At 55.0% G+C, this 20,633-nt stretch overlaps 1 protein-coding gene across 2 annotated transcripts; it reads left to right on the plus strand.

Moving 5' to 3' along the window:
- The first annotated feature begins 2,039 nt into the window (after nt 1-2,039).
- Nucleotides 2,040-20,129, plus strand: SLC31A2 (solute carrier family 31 member 2). Of its 2 annotated transcripts, XM_089772995.1 has the most exons (5): nt 2,040-2,192; nt 13,550-13,760; nt 14,554-14,620; nt 17,287-17,476; nt 19,039-20,129. In XM_089772995.1, the coding sequence occupies exons 2-5, from the start codon at nt 13,704-13,706 to the stop codon at nt 19,205-19,207; spliced, it is 483 nt and encodes a 160-aa protein (XP_089629121.1). In that variant the 5' UTR covers nt 2,040-2,192; nt 13,550-13,703; the 3' UTR covers nt 19,208-20,129. The 2 variants fall into 2 exon arrangements, with proteins under 2 accessions (XP_089629121.1, XP_075761929.1); XM_075905814.2 differs by lacking the exon at nt 13,550-13,760.
- The last annotated feature ends 504 nt before the right edge of the window (nt 20,130-20,633 follow it).

Consider the following 20,633-nt stretch of genomic DNA (forward strand, 5'->3'; position numbering starts at 1 on the left):
ATGCCTCAGCCCCCCTTGAGATGGGGGGGGTCTCGGCTTCTAAACCCCCCAGCCTGTTGCTGAGGCTGCTTCCTCCATCCTCCCAGACAGAAACTAAACTAACTCTCCTCCAGCCCTGCCCCCCAGCCAGGGCAGCATCCCACCTTCCTTTGTTCCTCTCTATGGGGGTTAGCTGGTCGGACAGGTTGAGAGACCCTCTTTGCATAGTGACTCATCGCCTGTCTTGCTCGGTGGTGCTACAGACAGTGGCCAGTGAGTTAGCAAGTTCCCCCCCACTACGTCACAATCCCATCCTGCATCAGGCCCCCCAGGTAATCCCCTGGGCTACCCTGGGCTCTGTGGGTTCTGTCCACAGCCTGGTTGAGGCAGCTGCCACAAGGACACCCAAAGCACAGGGCCTGAGATGGCCATCCCAAATAAGCAACTAATTGACCAGTCAACTATCTGATAAGCAAAAGCCTCTCGGATAGTCGACACGCTAGTCGACTAGTCGCTGCCCCCTCCTCTTGCTGCCTCTATCGGAAAGAGGCAGCAAGGGGAGGGAGAAGCAAAGGAGGTGCTGGGGAGAGACGGTTGCCTCCAGCTCCGTGGGAGGGGGCAGGGGTGCAGTGGCAACGTTCCAACTTTGAAATGTACAAGAGTCCCTGCAACACCAGCCCCACGTGGGGAGAGGGCTCAGAAGAGCAGTTCCGGTTGAGCTGGCCCCACAGAGGCTGGCAAAAGTGGGGTCAGGCCGTCCTGCTTCTGGGGAAAGCAAGGGATCCTGATCTGGCCCCTGGGATGTCTTATTTTTTTCCTTTGGGAAAATACGGTCACCCTAATACAGCAACACTTGTCTCCTGCACAGGAAAGTTTCAAAACTGGATTACGTCAATGTTCCACTGTGAAGTGTGGAAAGAATCATAACGTTTTGTTCAGTTATGAACATTTCAGAGTTACAAAGACCCTCCTTTCCCGAGGTGTTTGTAATGCTGAGGTTCTACTGTGTGAGCACCTGCGTTTACAGGATCGCCCCAAGGGGGCTGCTCCTAAACAGAACAATGCATATTCTCAGTTAGAAACTACTCCTGGTCTTTGCTGTGCACATTTTCCCCCACAGGAGTTCATGCAAAAGGCAAAATAAATAAATATACAAACCCGTGGGTCCCATAGACACAGCTACATCTCCTAAGAGCCTATAGTCCCAGATGCTGCTGCCAGACTTGGAACAGACAGGGTTGCCCTACCGTCCCGTGACCTACTACAGGATAATCACTTGTGGCTATGTCTAGACGGGCATGATTTTCTGCAAATGCTTTTAATGGAAAAGTTTTTCTGTTAAAAGCATTTGCGGAAAAGAGCATCTAGATTGGCACGGATGCTTTTCCGCAAAAGCACTTTTTGCGAAAAAGCGTCCGTGCCAATCTAGATGTGGTTTTGCACAAGAAAGACCCGATTGCCATTTTCACCATCGGGGCTTTTTTGCGCAAAACAGTTTTTAGCTGTCTACACTGGCCCTCTTGCGCAAAAACACTTCTGGAAAAGGGATTTTGCCCGAACGGGAACGTCAAAGCATTTGCGCAAGAAGCACTGATTTCGGACAGTAGAACGTCAGTGCTTTTGCCCAAAATCAAGCGGCCAGTGTAGACATCTGGCAAGTTTTTGCGCAAAAGCAAATGCTTTTGCAGGAAAACTTGCCAGTCTAGACGCAGCCTTGTCAGTTACTGCTTCTGTAAAATGGAGATCCGGATAACACAAAGGACTGTGAGATCTGCAGGGCAATAGCAAGGCATTAGTTTCCCCCTTCAAAAAGAAAAAAAGATGTCAGTCAAGTTGCAAAAGCTCCAAAGGGGAGTCAAACAAAGTCTATCCCCGTTCATTACATTGGTAATGAAAATAGTTTAAACTGCTTCTGGAACGCACAAAGGGGCTAAAAAAAGGGTTTTCTCCCCATACACAAATCTCCCAGGATTCCTTCTAGAGTAGGACACACACTGCACTACAACTCCCAGGATCCTGTGCGAGCCATGTGATTTTTTTTTTCTCTAGCTTTGCAAGTGACCTATATTGAAACACCCACCGCAATTTACCAAAGTGCTGAGTTTCCTGAAGCGCAGCAATTGTACCTCGGGGTCGGGCTCACTTTACAAACTCCCTCCCTTTCTGGGTTTGTGACACAGCACAGGAGACATAAAGACGCCAGCACGATGCAAGTAAGTACATTTCCGATCGGAGGGTTGTAAATCTGCCGGGACTGTAAACTACAGGTTGGAGTCAGCGGATACACACCGGGCTTCCCTTCAAGTGCAACTGACACATTCGGGGCATTTCGTTAACAACCCGAATGCAGGGGGCTGCCCATGGGAAGGGTTACATTTTGCACAGAGGTGGCTCTGCTGTGATCTGCCCATTTATCCAGGGGCAGTGCAGGATGTGGTGGATACAGTAACTTTCTTAGGGACAGCACGAGGCAGTGAGTCCCTGCTCAAGTGAATGTTTCCCCTGCTCCCACCCAATGGAGGGGAGGGCTCTGGGGGTTGAGCTTTCTGACTGGAAAATGTCACATCTCAGAGGGCCACATTAAGCTAAAAATTATCTTCTCAATCGTCCCCCTTGGCCTGCGGCTGCACCGTTGCAAGAAGTAATTGCCTGAGGACCGTGCTCAGCAGACAGACTGATGGAAATAAATCCCCTTTGATGGAGAGGGCGGGGTACTTGGTAACGTCTACTACCCCCAGCCCCATTTTGTAGGCATGGTAGTCAATGGCTCTGCCTGGAGTCTGGGATTGTAGAAGTACAGCCCCTAGCGCAGTTGCTTGCAGCTCCCAGCTGTTCTGTCTTCTCCACCTCACTTTGCTTCTCTCCACCTCTGTGCTCCAGCGGCCCTTTCTATGAGAGGTACTCGGCCAATCTAACCATGGTTGAGCATAACTCAGACTAACCACTGATCTAAAGCAGCTAGTTTGAGAACCACAGATCAAGGGTGTGGGGGGGAGGTCAACGTTTTTTAAAGTCCGAGATAAGTTGATGATGTTGGGCCGTTTTGGCCAAAGATCACGGATTTCCTCAACATTTTCATTTTTCTGATGAAAACTTTTGCCATTTGCCACTTGCAGTGTTCTTTCTACTCCTCCCCACCTTTTTACAAAGGTTGATTTAGGCTAGACCCACCTACATACAGAGTTCTGCCCACGAACTATGCCAGTTAGGGTGGAAAGACGTGATCCCTAACCAACATAGGTAAGCTAGCAAAAGCCCCTCTGCTGACAAAGCTACGTTTTGGCTGGCGTCGCTTGTTTTGCTCAGGCAGGGTGATTTTAGGGTACCAGAATCAGAAAAGTGTAATACTGGAAAGGACCTCAAGAGATCACGTAGTCCAACCTGCTGCACTGAGACAGGACCAGGTATAATGAAATGAGACCATTCCTGACAGATGTTTGTCTAACCTTTTCTCAAAATCCTCCAGTGACATTGGTTCCCAAATCTCCCTTGGAAGCCTATTCCAGTGTTTGGCTGTCCTTACAGGAAGAAAGTTTCACTGTACTGGTACAAAGCCCAGCTTTGCTATATCTACATGTAAACCAGGAGTTTTGTGCCAGGACAGTATCCTGGTATTTCTATTCCAGGAAAGCACTCCTGGTGTGCACTGGACAGCATTTTAGCAAATGATCAGCTTTCCTGGTTAGGACACAGTAACAGAATCACTGAAGTTGGAAGATAAGGATCTAAACTAAAGTTATGTACATCTTCAGGATTTTCCCTTGCATTCAACCGAGTGTCTAATCGAATTAGAAATTAGTCTTGGGGCTTCTGACACTTCTCACAGAAAAACACTGACATTCTGAGTCACTTCCAGTAATAGAATTTGTTCTTTTTAATTATTGCTACTTTTCCTCATGTTTGTGAGAATCTGACTCCCGCCCTTATCCAGAGGCCACTGAAGTTGTAAAGACTCCCAATCGCCAGTAAAAATAACAAGGAGTCCTGTGGCACCTTAAAGACTAACACATTTTGTTGGACATCAGCTTTCATGGGCAAAGACCCACTTTGTTGGATGCTTCTGGCTGGTATATCTGTTTGCGGAGCTGTTCTGGATGCCACAGTTCAACATTCTCCCTAAGAAATGAAGTGCATTAAAATTTAATTTTAATTAGTGAAGTGGATCATCAGATGTATTAGCTTACTGAGGCACAGTTCAGCTGTCTGATCATTTAATCCATAGACCACGAGTGGAGCGAATACAAGGTGATGATCAGATGCAGAGCTTGAAAAAACAGGAACGAAAAGTGACTCATGATAGCACTTGGGAAGTGCGTTGCTCCCTTTGCCTTCACCAACAATTAATTGCTAAATGGGGTTGCACTTCCCAGCCCTCCGGGTGGCCCTCCCTGCACCCCCTCTCCCCACAGCACCTGTTACCCCAACACAAGCTGCTAAATTCAAATCCAAAATCTAGTCTGATTTCCCCAGCTGTCAGGGGGTGTTTGGATCCAGAGTTTTGTTTTCAGGCTCATTTCTAGCAACCACAGATGTTTACCTACCATAGTCCAGTGGGAGTTAGGCACCTAACTACCTTTGAGGACCTGGGCCAGTATAGGTCAGTGACTCACCCTTCTGTAACTTCCACTCCAGCTCATCGGATGAAGTGGGTTTATCCCACGACAGCTGATGCCCTAATAAATCTGTTAGTCTCCAAGGGTATGTCTACACTACCCCGCTAGTTCGAACTAGCAGGGGTAATGTAGTCATCCGCAGTTGCAAATGAAGCCCGGGATTTGAATTTCCCGGGCTTCATTTGCATGAAGCCGGCCGGCGCCATTTTTAAATGCCAGCTAGTTCGAACCCCGTACAGCTAGTTCGGATTAGGAAGCCTAATCCGAACTAGCTACTCCGTGCCGCGTGTAGCCGCGCGGCATGGGGTCCGAACTAGCCGGCATTTAAAAATGGCGCCGGCCGGCTTCATGCAAATGAAGCCCGGGAAATTCAAATCCCGGGCTTCATTTGCAACTGCGGATGACTACATTACCCCCGCTAGTTCGAACTAGCGGGGTAGTGTAGACATACCCCAAGGTGCTACAGGTCTCCGCATTCTTTTCCCCATAGCTAGCGAAGCTTTTGGGCTTTAGGATTACCTCCATCTACCTGAAATCGAATGTAGTCCTTCAACAGCAGTTTGAGGTAGCAGGTTATTACTTTAGCCCAATGCCTCACCTCCTATGACATCATGTTACAATGTGTTTTAATCATTGTCCTTGCTCTTCTATCGCACTTTTCATCCCTGGTTCTCACAATGCTTCAGAAAACCAAGACACACCATGGTTAGCCCCATTTTACAGATGGGAAAACTGAGGCACTGAACAATGACAACTTGCCCCAAATCACTTTGGTGGTCAGTGATTAAACCAAGGTTAGGACTCAGGTTTTTGACTCACAGACAAGATCCCTGTCCACCGCACCGTGCTGCCTCCACACTGTTTTGAAATGAGATCCATGAGATAAACACAATGTATCTAAAACCTGTTTGACAGCCACTGGAGCGTTTTGTTTTTAAATAACATTAGAGCAGGAGGATGACAATCGGGATTATTTCTAGGTCTTTCTGCTGACTTTGTGGCTTGACCTTTGGCAAGTCATTTAACTTCTGTTCACTGACCCAGCGGTAAAAAAAAGGAATGATAACATCTTAATTGCTTTAAAGTTCTTTGGGATCCCCAGCTGAAAGCTGCCATGTAAATGCAAAGTATTATTATTTAAAAGCTGACACATTGACCTTAAACCCCCTTTACCATAATGTGGGCATTTCCCCTAAGAGAATTTCTACATAGGAAAATGTTTTTCTAGTTCCTTTTTCTCCATGTGATTTGGCTGAGGGTTTTCATTACAATTAAGGCGATGACTTGTAAACAGGACTGACTTCCGTATCGATGGGTGTAACACACTTCTGTGGGTGTGAGGAGTGGGAAAGTGAGGCGACTGACCATTGCTTTGGTCAGGCTTTTGGCTTTGGGCTCTGGGGTGCCACCCCTAGAGTAGAAAACACAGTACTTCTTTTTAAATTGCTTCCACAGGTTGAAACTTTGCTTAAAGCTGGTTTAGCTTAAATTGGCGAGGCTTAAACTGGCTTAAGTGTGTGCATTCGACTGGTGAAACTAAACTGATTTTAAATTGATTTTCATAGAATCATAGAACTGGAAGAGACCTCTAGGCAGGACCAATTCCAACTAAATCAACCCGGCCAGGGCTTTGTCAAGCCGAGACTTAAACACCTCTAGGGATGGAGACTCCACTACTTCCCTAGGTAACCCATTCCAGTGCTTCACCACCCTCCTAGGGAAATAGTTTTTCCTAATATCCAACCTGGACCTCTCCCACCACAACTTGAGACCATTGCTCCTTGTTCTGCCATCTGTCACTACTGAGAACAGCCTCTCCCCATCCTCCTTGGAACCTCCCTTCAGGGAGTTGAAGGCTGCTATCAAATCCCCCCTCACTCTTCGCTTCTGCAGACTAAACAGACCCAAGTCCCAACTAAACAGACCCATGTCTTCACAGCACAATAGCCACCGTGAAGGAACCACAAAGCAGCCACAGAGGCACCTGGGAAATCCAGCCAATGCAGGGGGGACAACCCAGCAGGCATAGCCACACCTAGAAGAGCCCCAGCTTTCAGGACGGAATCTTGGCAGGGCATTCCTAAACCCTGCTATCGGGATAGCAGGAACAGTCCATAGGGCTCACCAGCGACCTGGCTGCCTGTTAGGACATCCTTCTCCCTTGGGTTGGGGGTGGACCAGCCCCCAGCATCCTTGAATAGTAAAGGTTCCAGGAAGACTTGGCCCAGGGAGCTGACCCCTGTCCTCACACTTGGAGCATTTCCTCCTCAGTTGGGGAGAGCCAGTTTCTCATTGTGCATCTGAAGGTGGCAAATGTAATGACAGGTGGAAGCTCCCTAGTCCGGCAGTCTCTGGTCCAGCAACATCCGTGGCCCGCCATGATTTTAGTTAGCGGGATGTCCACTTATCATGGGTGTGGCCAAGTTTCCTGCAGTCCCGTAAAGTTTGCTTATAGCTGCCAGCCCTGTGCTGTTATTTAGCTCTAATTTACCCCTAAACATCTCCTAAGAGCCGGACTCAGTGCTGAGAATGCTGCTAAACGTAAGCCTGGGTCCTTTTCCTTTTCTTCTTGTTGCCTTGTGCCAATACGGTAACATTGTGTAACACTAACACTTTGTTATGAAGAGAGCCGATCAGCCTTAGCTAGGCGTAGGCTTATAGAGGGTGTATCAGTTCAGTCATGCAGTATTAAGCAGTATTGCAAGGGCTGTTCCATTTTATTCGCCTCAGCAAAATAAGAGTCCCACTCGCTACAAAATTGACTTCCCATGGTTCGGCATTGGTGCCAGATTAGAGAGGTTCAACCTGTCCTGGATGGAGTACTGGGATCTGGGTTCAGATCCTGGCTGAGTCACTGAATATTTCTACATGCCCATTTTCCCTTTTGCAAAGGGGGAAAAAATGCTCCCAGCACAATGAAAGGCCTCAAATTGATGGGTGAAGTATGCCAAGTCCTGATATAGTCTCATTTAAACACTATGATTATAAATCTGCTGCCAAAGGAAATTCAGAAGAATGAACCAATTACATGTGATAATATGCTTTGTACAATGCCCTGACTAAGCATGTAATTAGATCCTGTGTACTGGATGAATACATACATCTATTAGGCAATATTTCTAGCCCAGGCAGGTCGCTTCAGAAGCATCCTGGAAATTACTGTGCAAAATGCGTCGTTTGCACTTGCCATTAACAAACGTTGCAGTTGGGGGTGGCATGTAATTAAAAAAGCAAAGGCCAGGCCTTGACTGCAGAAAGATGCATTTTTAGCTGTCGCCATTTAAAAGGCTAATGGCGACAAGGAACAAGGTGTCTACAGCCTTGGTGTAGCCCAAGTATTGCCCCAAACTGTAGTCCTTCCTGGCCCCACACAAACACTTGTAACTGGTGTAACAAGGGGAGTTCAGCCCTGAGGAAGGAGGTCGAAGGTTAACGCTGTCTAGATGTGCCAAGGAAAAATCTGGCCCCGGTCTCCAGGGTCATCTGAGCAAATGACTTTTTTTACCCCTTCAGCAAAGCCAAACCCAAAGGAAGATGAATCCAAGCAATTCTGGGGCCGTGTGTGTAGGAGGTTCAGTGCACCGTGCAGGATAGGTGCCCGTCGACTGTAGTCCGGGTGCAGCTGCAACCCGATGAAAGCCGCGTGCTTCAGGACGTAGCACTGGTTTTGTAAAATAGGCCTCAGAGGACCCAGGCTGGGACTAGGAAGGGACCCTTAGTGTCACTGGTAGCAGTGCCCAGAGGATCAGCTCGGAGTGAAATGCAGGAACATACCGCGCAGAAGAGAGGGCTCTTCCCAGAACGGTGCCTGTGCTGCTCAGCTGGAAAGTCGTGTGCGTGGCTGGAGAAACGTGCTCCGGGGAAGGGACTTGCTAGCTTGGAGGAAGCAATTGGCCCAAGTCCTGCGGCCAGAGCAAGGGGCAGCGAGGGAAGAGTCTGCAGCTTCCCTGCGTGTGCTCTAACCGCAGAGCTGCTTTGCAAAAGGCCTCAAGCGGCACCTGACTGGCCTGCACCATCCCCCTCGCAGGCCCTTCCGAATTCCTCCTGGCACAGGCTGGGTTGGAAGTACGTCCACTCCCTGACCCTGCTGCACCTCAGGCTCGGGGCCGACCAGGGCTCTTGAACCCTGAGCCACAGGCCATCTGCGTGCAGAGCATAATCGCAATCCGGCCCGGGAGACCGGAGGAAGGAGGGGGGATGTGCCGGTACTCAAGCCCCGCCCCCTTCCTCCCACTGCACCCTGACCCCAGAGGGACGTGGCCTTGGGGTTACTGGGGGGCCTGGTGCAGGGCGGCAGTAGCTGTCGGGGCCCCCGCACACCCCCTGGCTCCCGCCGCTGTGTGGAAGTGCCAGGGGGTGGGGGACCCCTGACCACTGCTGCTGCCCCATATCAGACCCACCCACCCCCAGGAATCCCCCCTCAGGGGTGGGGCGTCATGGGAGGGGAGTGTGGGATGATGGCGGGAAGTGGCAGGTTTGGGGGGCAGGTACTGGCACACACACATCCCCCGTGTCGGCTGGACTGAGGAAACGCTCCAGTCCGCAGACAGCCCTCAGGCCATGAGTCGGAGACCCCCGATCCAGACTAGGAAGGAAGGTGCTTTTTCCAACAGGGTGCAGCCTCCACTCAGCCTGCTGGATTCACGCTAAGCCAGCGTTTCCCATCGACTTAAACTAGCTTGCTTGAGGCAGTTTATTGGAAAAGCCCCTTTCACATCCTCTCGGCCTCAGACTAGCATGGGGGGGGAGGCACTACTGAGATGCACATTGCAGGGCAGAACCCTGGAACGCTCCTGCCTTGGTGACAGGAACGCCAGGAAAGGGTGCATTGGCTTAGAAAGAGCCGCCTACCCCACCCCTTTTTCCAGCACTTTGGTACCTAGCCCCTCTCCCCTCTACACCGAATGCTGCTTTCGGAGGGATCTGGCAACACTCGGAGCAGGGCTGTCCTTACCCATAGGCAGAATACAGCATACAGCTGTAGGGGGGCTGCTGGGGCTTAGCTCCCAGCCACCCGCCGCCTCCTAGCCGTGTGCTGCGGCGCTGCTTCCTCCGGAGAGGGTCTAGTTCACTTACACCTGGAAAAGCCTGGCAGAGCTGTTAGCAGTCACGGAACCTGGGAAGGCCGCTCACCTGGCAATGAAGCCATTAGACGGGCACGTGCCAACCCACGGTCTCTACGGCAACATCTGGCATGCGGGCCGTAAGCGGCACACGAGAGGATTTTGTGTGGTACACGCAAAGAACGCCCCCTCCCCCCCAACGGGGAGCCGGTGCTGCTGAGCTAGCATCGGGTCCCCCTCAAGATTGGAGCCAGCGCCGGGTTCCTGTGGGGCAGTTGGGGGGTGGGGGGAGAGCCCCGAGGCTCCGCTTCCGGCTTGCGGGGAAGCGTGCACGCACTGCTCCTCCCCTCCCAATAGGAAAAGCCAGAGCGGAGCCCAGGGCAGGAGACAAAGTGCAGACCCGTACGCCGGGGGGTGCAAAGGGTGCGAACGCACCTCCCCATGGTCTCCCACGTGGCTGATTCCTGCCAGGGGAAAGGCAAGAGCAAGGCCTTGCCCAAACCTCCTTCCCCCCATGCTCTGGCCGCTTCTCTGGGGCTGATTCTCCTCTCCCTGCCTCCCGTCCAGGAGTGAGTTTCCTGCGAGGAGCCAGAATCAGTGAGTGACGTGGGGTGCGCAGTGGCAACCCCCCTCCCGGGAGAGTGGCAAATCTTGGGCAGGCCACTTGGGAAAGGCGCCGACCCCGGGTCTCTGCTGTCCCGGCCTGACTTTGCAGTGTTAGTCGGCAGGGCCTTAGTTTAAAAGTGGTCTCCAAGCAGTTCAGGAGCACGTTGCTGAAGATTATAAAATCACCGCTCTAGAAATCCTCCCTCCAGCGGGCAGGCGTCAGGGCCCCCGTGTAACAGTGCTGTGTAGGGCCGCGCGACTCCTACAGACGGCCCTGGCCTGGTGGATTTTCTAGCCGCCACGTCCTGCCCCCACAGGAAAGCACCACGGTGGGAAACATCCCGTATGCTACAGCGCAAAGGGAACCGGCGCGGAGCGCGCCACTGTCCCAAAGGCAGCTCACGGCACTGGCACTGCGCCAAGGAGAAGTGAAACTGCCTGAGCCCCATGGAGCCGATTGCTGGCACTCCCCCGGGCTTTCCAGCCGCCCCAGCCACACGGCCTGCTCCTCGCTGCCATGAGCTCCGCCGCTCCCTGGCAAATCTCAGGTGGCTCCTGGCATGGCTACTCAAACCGAGGGCCTGTGGCTGAGGGTGCTGCAGCCAGGAGCCCGGGCTCCATTCGGGATCACGCTCTCTGTGCTACCCCAAAAGTGAGCTAGTCACATGGGCAAGTCAGGCCACTACTCTGGGCCTCGGTTTCCCCACATGTAAACTGGGGCTAATGATTTGTAAGAACCAGGGAAGAGTCAGGACTCCTGGATCCCATTCTTAACTCGCCTTGGAAGCACAGCCAGGTTCTCTAACCTCTCCGTGCTTCCATTTGCTGATAAAATGCAGCCCACGACGGCTCCCCCCGGCAGGATCCTGTGCAGCTTTATTCCCGTCGCATTGTGTGCCACACTCCCTACGTCTAACCTGCCAAGCAACTTGGGGCTGGTTCGGGGAGGTGTCTGAGCTCAGCATTCCCAAACCAGCAGCCCCTGATTCTGGTCTGCCTGGTCTGGGGCTTTCTGCCGGGCAGCTTCTCCTCTCAGCGGGTGGAGCTGAACCAAACAGAACCGGAGCAAACCGTTTGTCCTTTGCCGTGAAGACCCAGCGCTCAGGGGAGCTGCCCCGAGGCAACTCTGGGGAGAGCCCTTCAGCTGGGTTCAGCAAGGGCAGGCAGTTCCAAGGGGGTTGGAACTCAGCTGTTGGCTCAGCGTGCCGAGGAGGTCGCTGCTTGTTGCTAGTGGAACCGTCTCCCTGGCATAATCCTGGGGAAGAGACTTTACCAAAGCAGAAGTGCCTGCCCTGAGCTAAAGAGACAGAGAAAGGGAAGTATGAGGGGCTGGGCGGAGCAGGAGGGACCAGATTGGGGTCAGGAAACAGGATACAGAGACATGCAATGCACTGGTGTCACTGGCACTGGGCAGATTTGAACCTGGGGCTTAGCGTAGGAGCTGCTACAGCCTGTGCTATAAAGCCAGCTAGCACTCAGCTTAGGCTGTAGAGCTCCCTTGTTCTTACCTCTTGCTGCAAGCGGTCTAAGTGCCATTGCCTGGGCCAGCGAACCACCCGAGGTGTGCGGGTGACACCGGCTCCAAGCCACAATCCTTAGCATCGTGGGAGATGGAGGGGTGTAGATCACACAAGTAGCCACCTCCTGCGACCCACCCTCATACGCGAGTCCTCCGTTGGTAGCCGCAGAAAGAAGCCACCAGCCCCAGAGGGGGCCACTCCAGACCAGGGTTCAGCCTCCCTGGGGGTGCCCATGGGGAGCCCTGGGCCCAACTGATTATTCTGCAGCGAGGGAGGTTTGCAGCCCCCAGGGCTAGGCCACCCAGCACGTTATTTCAAATCAAACGTCTGGACCAACCCCCGCCAGGCGGCAGAAAATCTGCCTCGCAAGTGGGCAGGAGGCAGCAGAAGCCAATTCCAGGCTCGCCTCTGGGGACCTGAACAGCACATGCCAGGGAGAGGGCAGGGGCAGGCCACCCAGGAGACACACTCCACCCCCTGAGGGGGGTTCCAAAGAGGATGGAGAGAGGCTGGGCTCAGGGGTGCAGATGGCAGAACAAGGAGCAATGGGCTCAAGTTGCAGTGGGGGAGGTCAAGGTAAGAGATTAGGAAGAACTATTTCCCTAGGAGGATGGTGAAGCACTGGGCTGGGTTCCCTAAGGAGGGGGTGGAATCTCCATCCCCAGAGGTTTTAAGTCCCGGCTTGACAAAGCCCTGGCTGGGATGATTGAGTTGGGTTGGTCCTGCCTCGGGCATCCTGGGAGTGCCCTCCTGCAGCAGGGAGTTCCCCCCCTTCCTGTGCAGCTGCAGATGGGGCCATTCAATTTGCACAACTGGCCCCTAGACATTGGCCCTGTGCAATCTGCAAGCTGCCATTGTGCTGCTTGGGCCAGAGCCCGTGCTGGAGGAGGAGACGCTCCACAGCCCTTCCGCCGAAGCCTGCACAACCGGGGGAAGGAGAAGACTCTGAACAGCAGCTGACACGAACAGCTGGGAGAAACCAGCCCAGAGAGACCTGGTCCATGAGGGATTGCACGTCCCAACACAGACTGCAGCTGTTACTGAAACGCAACAGGCGATGCAGCAGCCTGTGCTGGACCCTCGCTACCCCTATGAGGAGCGGAGAGCCGCTGGCCTCGCTGGGCAGAGCCTGCGCAGAGCCGGACGGAAAGGCCATCGCACAAATCACGGCCAGCTCTTTAAAACACACATGGGTGGCCTAGGATTTGAGTTGCTGGTCTCAGCCCAGGTGGCGTCCGCATCACAAGCCCCACTCTCGTGGGTGTCCCCACTGCCATTCCAAGGATTGGGTGGCCTATGGAGGCTGTGCCGTCCTTCCTGTCTCAAGGGGAAGGATGGCCCAGTGGTCAGGACTTGGGAGACCTAGACTCAGTTCCCCATTCTGCTACAGACTTCCTGCAGGGCCATGGGCATGTCACTTAGTCTCTGTTCCTATCTGTAAAAGAAGGATACCGGCAACTCCCAGGAACAAAGATTGTGAGGCGCTCACATGCCATGGTAACAGGGGGGCACACACATACCTCAGCTGCCTAAATAGAGCCCTCACAGTGGCTCCTATTAAAGTCCTTGAAACTGCATCTGTTTCCCCCCTCCATGGTCCAAAAAGACCCCACCTCCACCCCCGCAAGGCTGCCGGGTCCCAGCCCTCACTTCTCTGTCAGAAGCCTGTGGCTTGCTCCTCCAGCCCAGCCTACACAGCTCCCTGCATTGGCTGCGAGTTGCCAGCAAGACCGGCTGCCTAGACAGGCTGGCTTTGCTTTCTCCTCAGAGTCTTTAAACAGTGCAACTGCCCAGAACTGCAAGCTGCAAGCAAGCCCACAGGAAAGCATCACAGAGAACACACCAAGACAACCAAAGGATGCACATGGCCGCTGATAAGCTTATCAGAGAGCTGCCCCCAGCTCCCACGCGGGCTCTGGCAGATGAACTCACAAGCTCGACACGGCTTTTGCTCCGCCCGTGAGCGCTGCCCGAAAGCGGTGGGTGTGTTCTCGGCCCGGCTCAACTGCACCGCCACGCCCCACGCTGCCCTTTGTGGCCGCACATACCCGGGCTAGCTTGGTGACAATGAGAGTATACACACCAGCAGGGAGTTCCTCTCCTCTTCCCCCCCAAGCTCACCGCAGGTCCCTTCTTCAGCTCTGAGCTGCAGCGCCTGGGACTGGGTCCTTCGCAGACCGCAATGGGACAGCTTGGGGCTGGAGGGGGAAATCAACATTCCCTTCCCTCCAGGTAACAGGACGCCTGCCTCGTCCCAGCCGACGGCACGGCCTGGTCTGGCCCATTGTGAAAAATCACCCTTTGACACTCCAAACACTTCCCAGAGTTTACATTGGCCATGTCTCCCCTCCCCCCAGGAGTTATACACAACCCCACGCCACACACACGTTGCATTTGTAACACAACCTATGCCAAAGCTATTTCAACTTGAGCTCCCAAAATATTGCCGGAGCTTGCCGTGCCTGTCACTGGTTTGCTCAGACAGCTGGTTTCCCCTAGTCTGTGTACTGGGAATGCTCTCCCCATTCCCTGTGGCTACACAAACAGGCCCTGAGACAGCCTGGCACTTGTTCATCAACAATAAACCACTTTTATAAAGAACAATCGACATTCCTTAAATGCGCCCAGGCACTCTCTCTGAGAGGCTGTGATTAGTGATCATGGGTCTGTCTCCACAGCTGGAAATCTGGCATCGGCTGGTAGGAGATGGGGCATCTGTATCTATATTCCACCCCAGTCCAGTTTCTAACTTTTGCCTTTGGTCTCTTCCAGATGCATTTCTTCTTCTCAGACAAGGTGGTGCTTTTGTTTGACTTCTGGAATGTCCACAGCCCAGCAGGTAAGAACCAGAATCTGTGGATTATTCGCACACCAGAGCCCCCTAACTTATACCACCGTCATTTGTACTCTCGACCGAGCCTGAGACCTGGTCTAGTTAGGGAGTTATTTCAAAATAACCCCGCTCAGGTCGAGTTAATAAGCAGAAAGCAGCTGCACTACCAAGCCTGTTCTGAAAAAATGGGCAGGTTATTTCAAAAGCTGCGTGCCTGCTTTCCTTGGGGAATAACGCTCATTTCATTTAAAAAAAAAAGCAGCCTTGTGGACGCTCCAGTGCCGCTATTTTTAAATGACTCCCCAGAGTAATTTGAACTAATTACTCCCAGTGCTTCCTGGGGGGCTAAGCCGAAGTAGAGCAGTCACATCAACAGAGCCTGTCTCGGACTCATTTTGAGTGTTGTCCATAGTGTGGACACACTAGATCGATTTCGTTATTTCAAAATTATTTCCTAGTGTAGACGTGTCCTGAGAGAGCAGCGGGGTATGTGCGGTTATCAGTGAAGTGGTGTGTTAGGGTTTACTCTAGCAGAGGCCATACTCTGTGCTGGTTGGGTGATAGAGGAGGGAATACGAGAGGCTATTCAGCTTACCGTATTTTAGCGAATATACCCCGCACCTGAATATATCCCGCACCCGAATATACCCCATGGTTTTTGCTATTTGAGTAAAAAAATGTCTCGTATACCCCACACACTAGTATATCCTGTGGGGTATACTTTTCTTTCAAACTGTGCCAGGGGTATATTTGCTAATTTACGGTGCCGGTGGAGGGGAGGGCGATGGGGGCGTGGGGGGAAATTAGACAGACTCACAGTCCCGGTTCCTGCGGGCACTCACCGCCCCGGACCAGCCTCTGGGCGGGGAAGCGCTCACTCCCCGGTTCCTGCGCAGGTGAGTAAAAAAACCCAACTATATCATACCCTATGCACGAGTATAGTCTGCAGGGGGGTGGGGTGGGGTGGGGTGCGGGGTTTGTAAAAACGAATATAACCCTCAGGTTATATTTGCTAAAATACGGTAATCACTGTAGCAATCGACACCAAATCCAGGCCTATGAAAACAGGCACTTGCCTGCACAGAAAACTCCAACGGAGAACATGGTTCTCCATCCTCCAGAACTCTACACATGCTGCCTGCCCCAGCCCCACTCCGGTTTTCTGGGGGCTCCCGCCTACCCTGTTATAGCCCTGGGCTCTCCCCGTGAAATTCCACGCCTCCCCCGAACTGCCACATCTCAAGCCGCTGAAAGATTGTCCACGGGACGGCTCAGCAGGGACTGACGCCTGGGGCACAGTTGCTAGGAACAAGTTACCATAGCTCAGGGGTGGGCAATAATCTTTGATTGGGGGCCACTCCAAGGTTTTGGAAAGTGGTCGAGGGCCGCACGCTTCAATGATATGAATGGAGGGGATACGGGGTCTGGGATGGAGGTTGGGTGCAGAAGGGAGCTTGGGGTGAGGGATTGGGGTGACGGAGGCGGTTGTGACCTAGGGCAGGGGACTGGAGTGCAGGGGTTTGGGATGTGACCTAGGGTAGGAGGGGATTGCGATCTGGGGCAGGAGATTGGGGTGCAGATCTGGGAGGGGGTATGAGTGCCACAGGGGGATGGAGGGTTTGGGTATGTTGAGTGGGGGGGGGGCAGAGAGTTGGGGCAGGGAGGGACTGGGGTGCCAGAGGCAGGCTGCCTGCCTGCAGAGCTTGACATGTTTCCCAGCCAGCCAGCCTGGCCATGTGCTTCAGCGAATAACTGAGCGGAGGAGGAGGAGTGTGGTTCTTCTTGGCTGCCTGTTATTCAAACAAACAGCTCCCATTGGCTAATTTTTAGCCAGAAACCAGCCAATGGGATTGTGCTGGGGGCAGGGCAGCTCCTGAAGCTTCGCCCTCCCCTCTAGTTTTGAAACAGAAAGGAAACCCACCAGCCGCATTGCTGCAGGGTGCACGTGGCAAGCAGGGGAGCCTGCCGGGGGCTCCCTGCTGCCTCGGCAGGCCAGTTGCGGCCTGCGGGCCATACTCTGTCCATGCCTTCCATAGCTGGCCACCTGTGCTCCAGCGTGGGCCAGGAGCAGGCTGGGGCAGCCAGGGGGAGCCACGTAGGGGGACAGAGCAGTTATCGGTCACACACCGGCTTTGTCCATCGTTCTACCTCTCCCATCCCCCACCCCGAGGGCCACGCCCATCAGAGCTGCAGAAAGGCCTGGCCGAAGAGGGTGCTGAGACTCAGTCTCCGCGTTGCCACCGCACGGGGGGAGTACCGGTTTGGTCGCCGCTTGGGCGGGACCGAGGAGATGCCCGGAGAACGTGCAGCGACGTGCTCTGCTGCGGGCGGCCCAGGCAGCGAATCCCACCCCAGCCAGCTGCCACTCAGCAATGCTAGGAGCAGGCCGGGGGAGCCGTTCTGGAACGTGGGGCTCAGGAAGAACTTGGTGCCACGTGTCCGTCCCGCGGAAGAGGCTCTGGCCCCAGCTGGGATGGGTAGATGGGGCAGCCTCGGTGGGGTGGGTAGAGGCCGATGTCCCTAGAAGCCTCCCTGGCATGGAGCTCGGCAGCCTGGGGACCGAGGAGAGGAATAAGAGCAGGGCAAAGGCGACAGAAGTGGCGCGCCCGTGGCAGGGGCAGCCGGGCTCTGGCGTGATGGCTCTGGCCCGCGGCGTGGCGTTTGCCTTGCAGGGATGGTGCTTTCGGTGCTGGTGGTGCTGCTGCTGGCGGTGCTGTACGAAGCCATCAAGATCAGCAAGAGCAAACTGCTGCGCCAGACGCTGCTGGCCCTCCCCACCAGCCTCAGCCAGGAGTCACTCGGGCCGCCCGACAGCGGGTCTGTCAACTCAAACCTGGGGCAGCAGAACCCCAGCTCCAAAAGGTACCCCAGGCCCAGCAGGAGGCGGGGGGGGGGGGGGCACAGGGTGCTGGCAAAGGGCCTGGAACCGCATTGGCTGGCTGGGCCCAGCGGAACTGCCCCCTTGGATCCGCCCCGACCAGCTGTGTTGGGACGGTGCGAGAGACCTGGGAAGGCTTCCTATGCATGCCCGAAGAGCGGCTGGGGTGCATGGGGAAGACGGGGCGGGGGCGGCCAGGCAAAGGGGACAGTCACCATGGGGCTCCTGACCGCTGCCTCTACTGCAGCCACAGCGCTGGCCAGAACCCTGGGCCCTTTCGAATTGCGGCCAGAGCCCCGTGCAGGAGGCAGCCATAACAGGGCACAAGGCAGAGAATTTCACCACGTTAGGGCCAGACGTAATCCCGGCCTGGAAAGGGTTCAGAGAGCAGCGGCAAGTCGCAGCCCGTCTGCAGAAGAGGGAACACTTAGTTCAGAGTTAATCCAGCCACCACCGCCCCCTGATTTCGCAAAGGCCCAGAAAGCCAAACACACAGGAAAGGCGGGTGACGCCGCCAGGGAAACTCTCATACCGTCCCGCTTTGCATTTCCCAGTTGGGGCGGGGAGAAGTTTCAGCTACAAACCGGCCTGAGAGGAGGACGCTCGTGGAGGGGACAGGGATGGGGACAGGCTCCAACGCGGGGTCATTTTGGTCTGGTAGCCTGCACAGTGTTGGCAGCGTGCTGAGCTCACTGCCTCGCATGGTGCTGAAGGTCCTGTTGTGTCCGTGGGCTTCTCCCTCCGTCTGTATCCTGCTGCCCTCTTGTCTGCGACCGGGGGGGCCAGATACGGCCCTCCAAGCCATTTGATCCAGCCCGTGGTCCACCCTGCTGCCCCTCTGCCCCCAGGCCAACAAGCCCCAGGTGCAGGGGAGTGCCCAAGGTCATTCGCTGCTCAAAACGGATGGAGATTCCTCTAGGCGCCGGACGGATTGGCCTGGGGGCAGGGCAGTGTGTGAAGCCTCCTTCTCCCCCCACTGGGGGCACATGGTGCCCAGAGGAAACCACCCCTCCCACCTGAGGCCCCGCCCCTTCTGGCTGAGGCCCCTCCTTTCCAGGGGACAGCGCGAGCCCACAGCCACTAACAAAATCAGGGATGTGGCCCCGCTGCAAAAATGAGTGCCCGGCCTGTAAGCTGGGTCGGTGACCGCCCTCAGTTCCGTGTGTACGGCGCGTAGCGCACACGGGCCGGGCCCACAGGGGAACGGGGGCTCCCTGGGAGGGACCAGCCTGCCTCAGCCGCTCAGCCCAGCCAAAACAGCCCCGTCGACACACCCGAGCCAGGGGAATCCAGCCAGCTCGGCGCCGGCTGGGAGCGGCGATTGCACAGCAGGGGGGTGCAGCCCACAGACCCGGAGGCAGCACCGTGCCCACATCAATTAACCCCACTTCATGTTACACCCACAATGCACTCCGGGCTCTTTGGCCCTCAGCCATTGGCTGGGGCTGCCCTCCTGCGGGGGACCCACTCAGAGGCCTGGGGGGATGGTGCTAACATGCAAGGCTTGCTCGCCCCAATGGTGACTCCACTTTTCTTCTCCGGGCAGGTGGTTTCTGTACCACGTTAGCCAGACCCTGCTCCACGTGGCCCAGGTGGTGATCGGTTACCTGGTGATGCTGGTGGTGATGTCCTACAACGCTTGGATCTTCCTGGGGGTGATCGTGGGCTCCACCCTGGGTTACTACTTGGTCTACCCAGTGCTGCACACGCGATAGAGACGCCACCGTGTGAGATAGAGGCACCGTGGCCTTCCAGGGCGCGGCCGAGACAAAGAGGGCGACATCTGCAGTGGCAGGACGTCGAAGGAGGCGCCACTGGCGACCAGGCTCACGCAGGACTGGGTCTGGTGGGAGAATCATCCCCAGGCGCCGAGGGGCTCTCCCTATCCCCCCCTCCGAGGGGGAGTTTCTTCCCCTCACTGTGGCCTCCACTTCTCTACAGCTCTCCATTTTGAAGATCGTTTCTGGAGCGTTCCTGCCAGGCGGCCCTCACCAAGCAGGGGCGGGTCCCCCGAGGCACTGAACCATGCCAAACCAGGTTGGGCAGAGGAGGCGCCTCCGCCCTGCAGCTGCCTGCACCCGCACCTCCCAAGACGCGCGCTCACCAATGACTTCAAACCCCCCCCCACCCACACACTTCTCACTCAGGAATCCCAGGAGCCTTTCCCGGCTGTCGGGGGGACTCGGGGCTGGGGACTGAGAGCAAGCGGACGCACTGCAGGCTGGGCGTCCATTAGCAGGGGCCAGAGGGAGGGGAGCGTGCGGGGACGGATTGGGGGTTATTTCACCCTCCCTCCCAGCTTGTTCGTGTTTCTGGCTGGGCTCCCTGCCTGCTTTGTCCGCTTCTCCCTGCTGCTTGTGGGCAGGAGGAAAACAAACCTCAAGAGGCTCATGCTGGACTCTCCCCTTGCACTGTGCCTTCCGTGTTCCCCTCAGCACCAGCTGTCCGGCTGGATAGCGCAGGGCGGAGACACAGCTCGGCCCCGCCCCCACACACATCTGGAGCCGAAAGAAGCAAGTCAGTTGATTTGAGGGTCTTGCCCATGCCGTGGCTCGTTTGCTTTGGAAACCGGGGGCTGGTGTGTTTCCCAGACCCGGCTGGGCCGGTTTTAATAAAGCTCTCCTGATTGCTTGGCTACTTCTGTGTGCGCGCCTGGTAGCAGGACCGGAGCTGGCTTACACGGGTCTGAAAGAGGACGTGTAAATAGATGGAGCTGATCAAAACTTCGGCTCCCCATAGGACAGCCCTTCTCCCTTGGCAGGGAACGGCTCACAAAGCTGCAAGGGCTGCAGCCAAGCGTAAGCTCTGTTAAAGCAATTACCTACCTGTTAGCCATAATGCCCCAGCTTTGATTCAGCTGCGACAACTGAGGCAGGCGGGAGCCCCATTTGTAGACATGCACCGGCAGCCCCCAAAACAATCCGTGGATGCCCTTGGCCGTGCGCACATTTGCAAGATTCTCGATACAAAATCTGTATCCACGGCCACATCCCTCCTTGCAAAAACGAGCCGCGGTTATCTGCAGTCACCTCTGCGTAGGCGGCTACTCGCAGATACCCCGGGATTTACGGTGGGTAGCCGCAGATTGGCAGGGCTCTCCCTGTTCATAGAGCAGCAATCCATTGTGCTTGGGGCTGTACA

Source organism: Pelodiscus sinensis, chromosome 23 (assembly GCF_052426305.1).
Source record: "Pelodiscus sinensis isolate ZL-2025 chromosome 23, ASM5242630v1, whole genome shotgun sequence".
Classification (NCBI taxonomy): Eukaryota; Metazoa; Chordata; order Testudines; family Trionychidae; genus Pelodiscus; species Pelodiscus sinensis.

Bases quoted from the DNA above. Each gene is read 5' to 3' on its own strand.
- SLC31A2 (XM_089772995.1), top strand. From the start codon at position 13,704: ATGAACTCACAAGCTCGACACGGCTTTTGCTCCGCCCGTGAGCGCTGC. The intron at 13,761-14,553 runs GTGGGTGTGTTC...GGTCTCTTCCAG, and splicing joins GTGAGCGCTGCCCGAAAGCG to ATGCATTTCTTCTTCTCAGA. The intron at 14,621-17,286 runs GTAAGAACCAGA...TTTGCCTTGCAG, and splicing joins GAATGTCCACAGCCCAGCAG to GGATGGTGCTTTCGGTGCTG.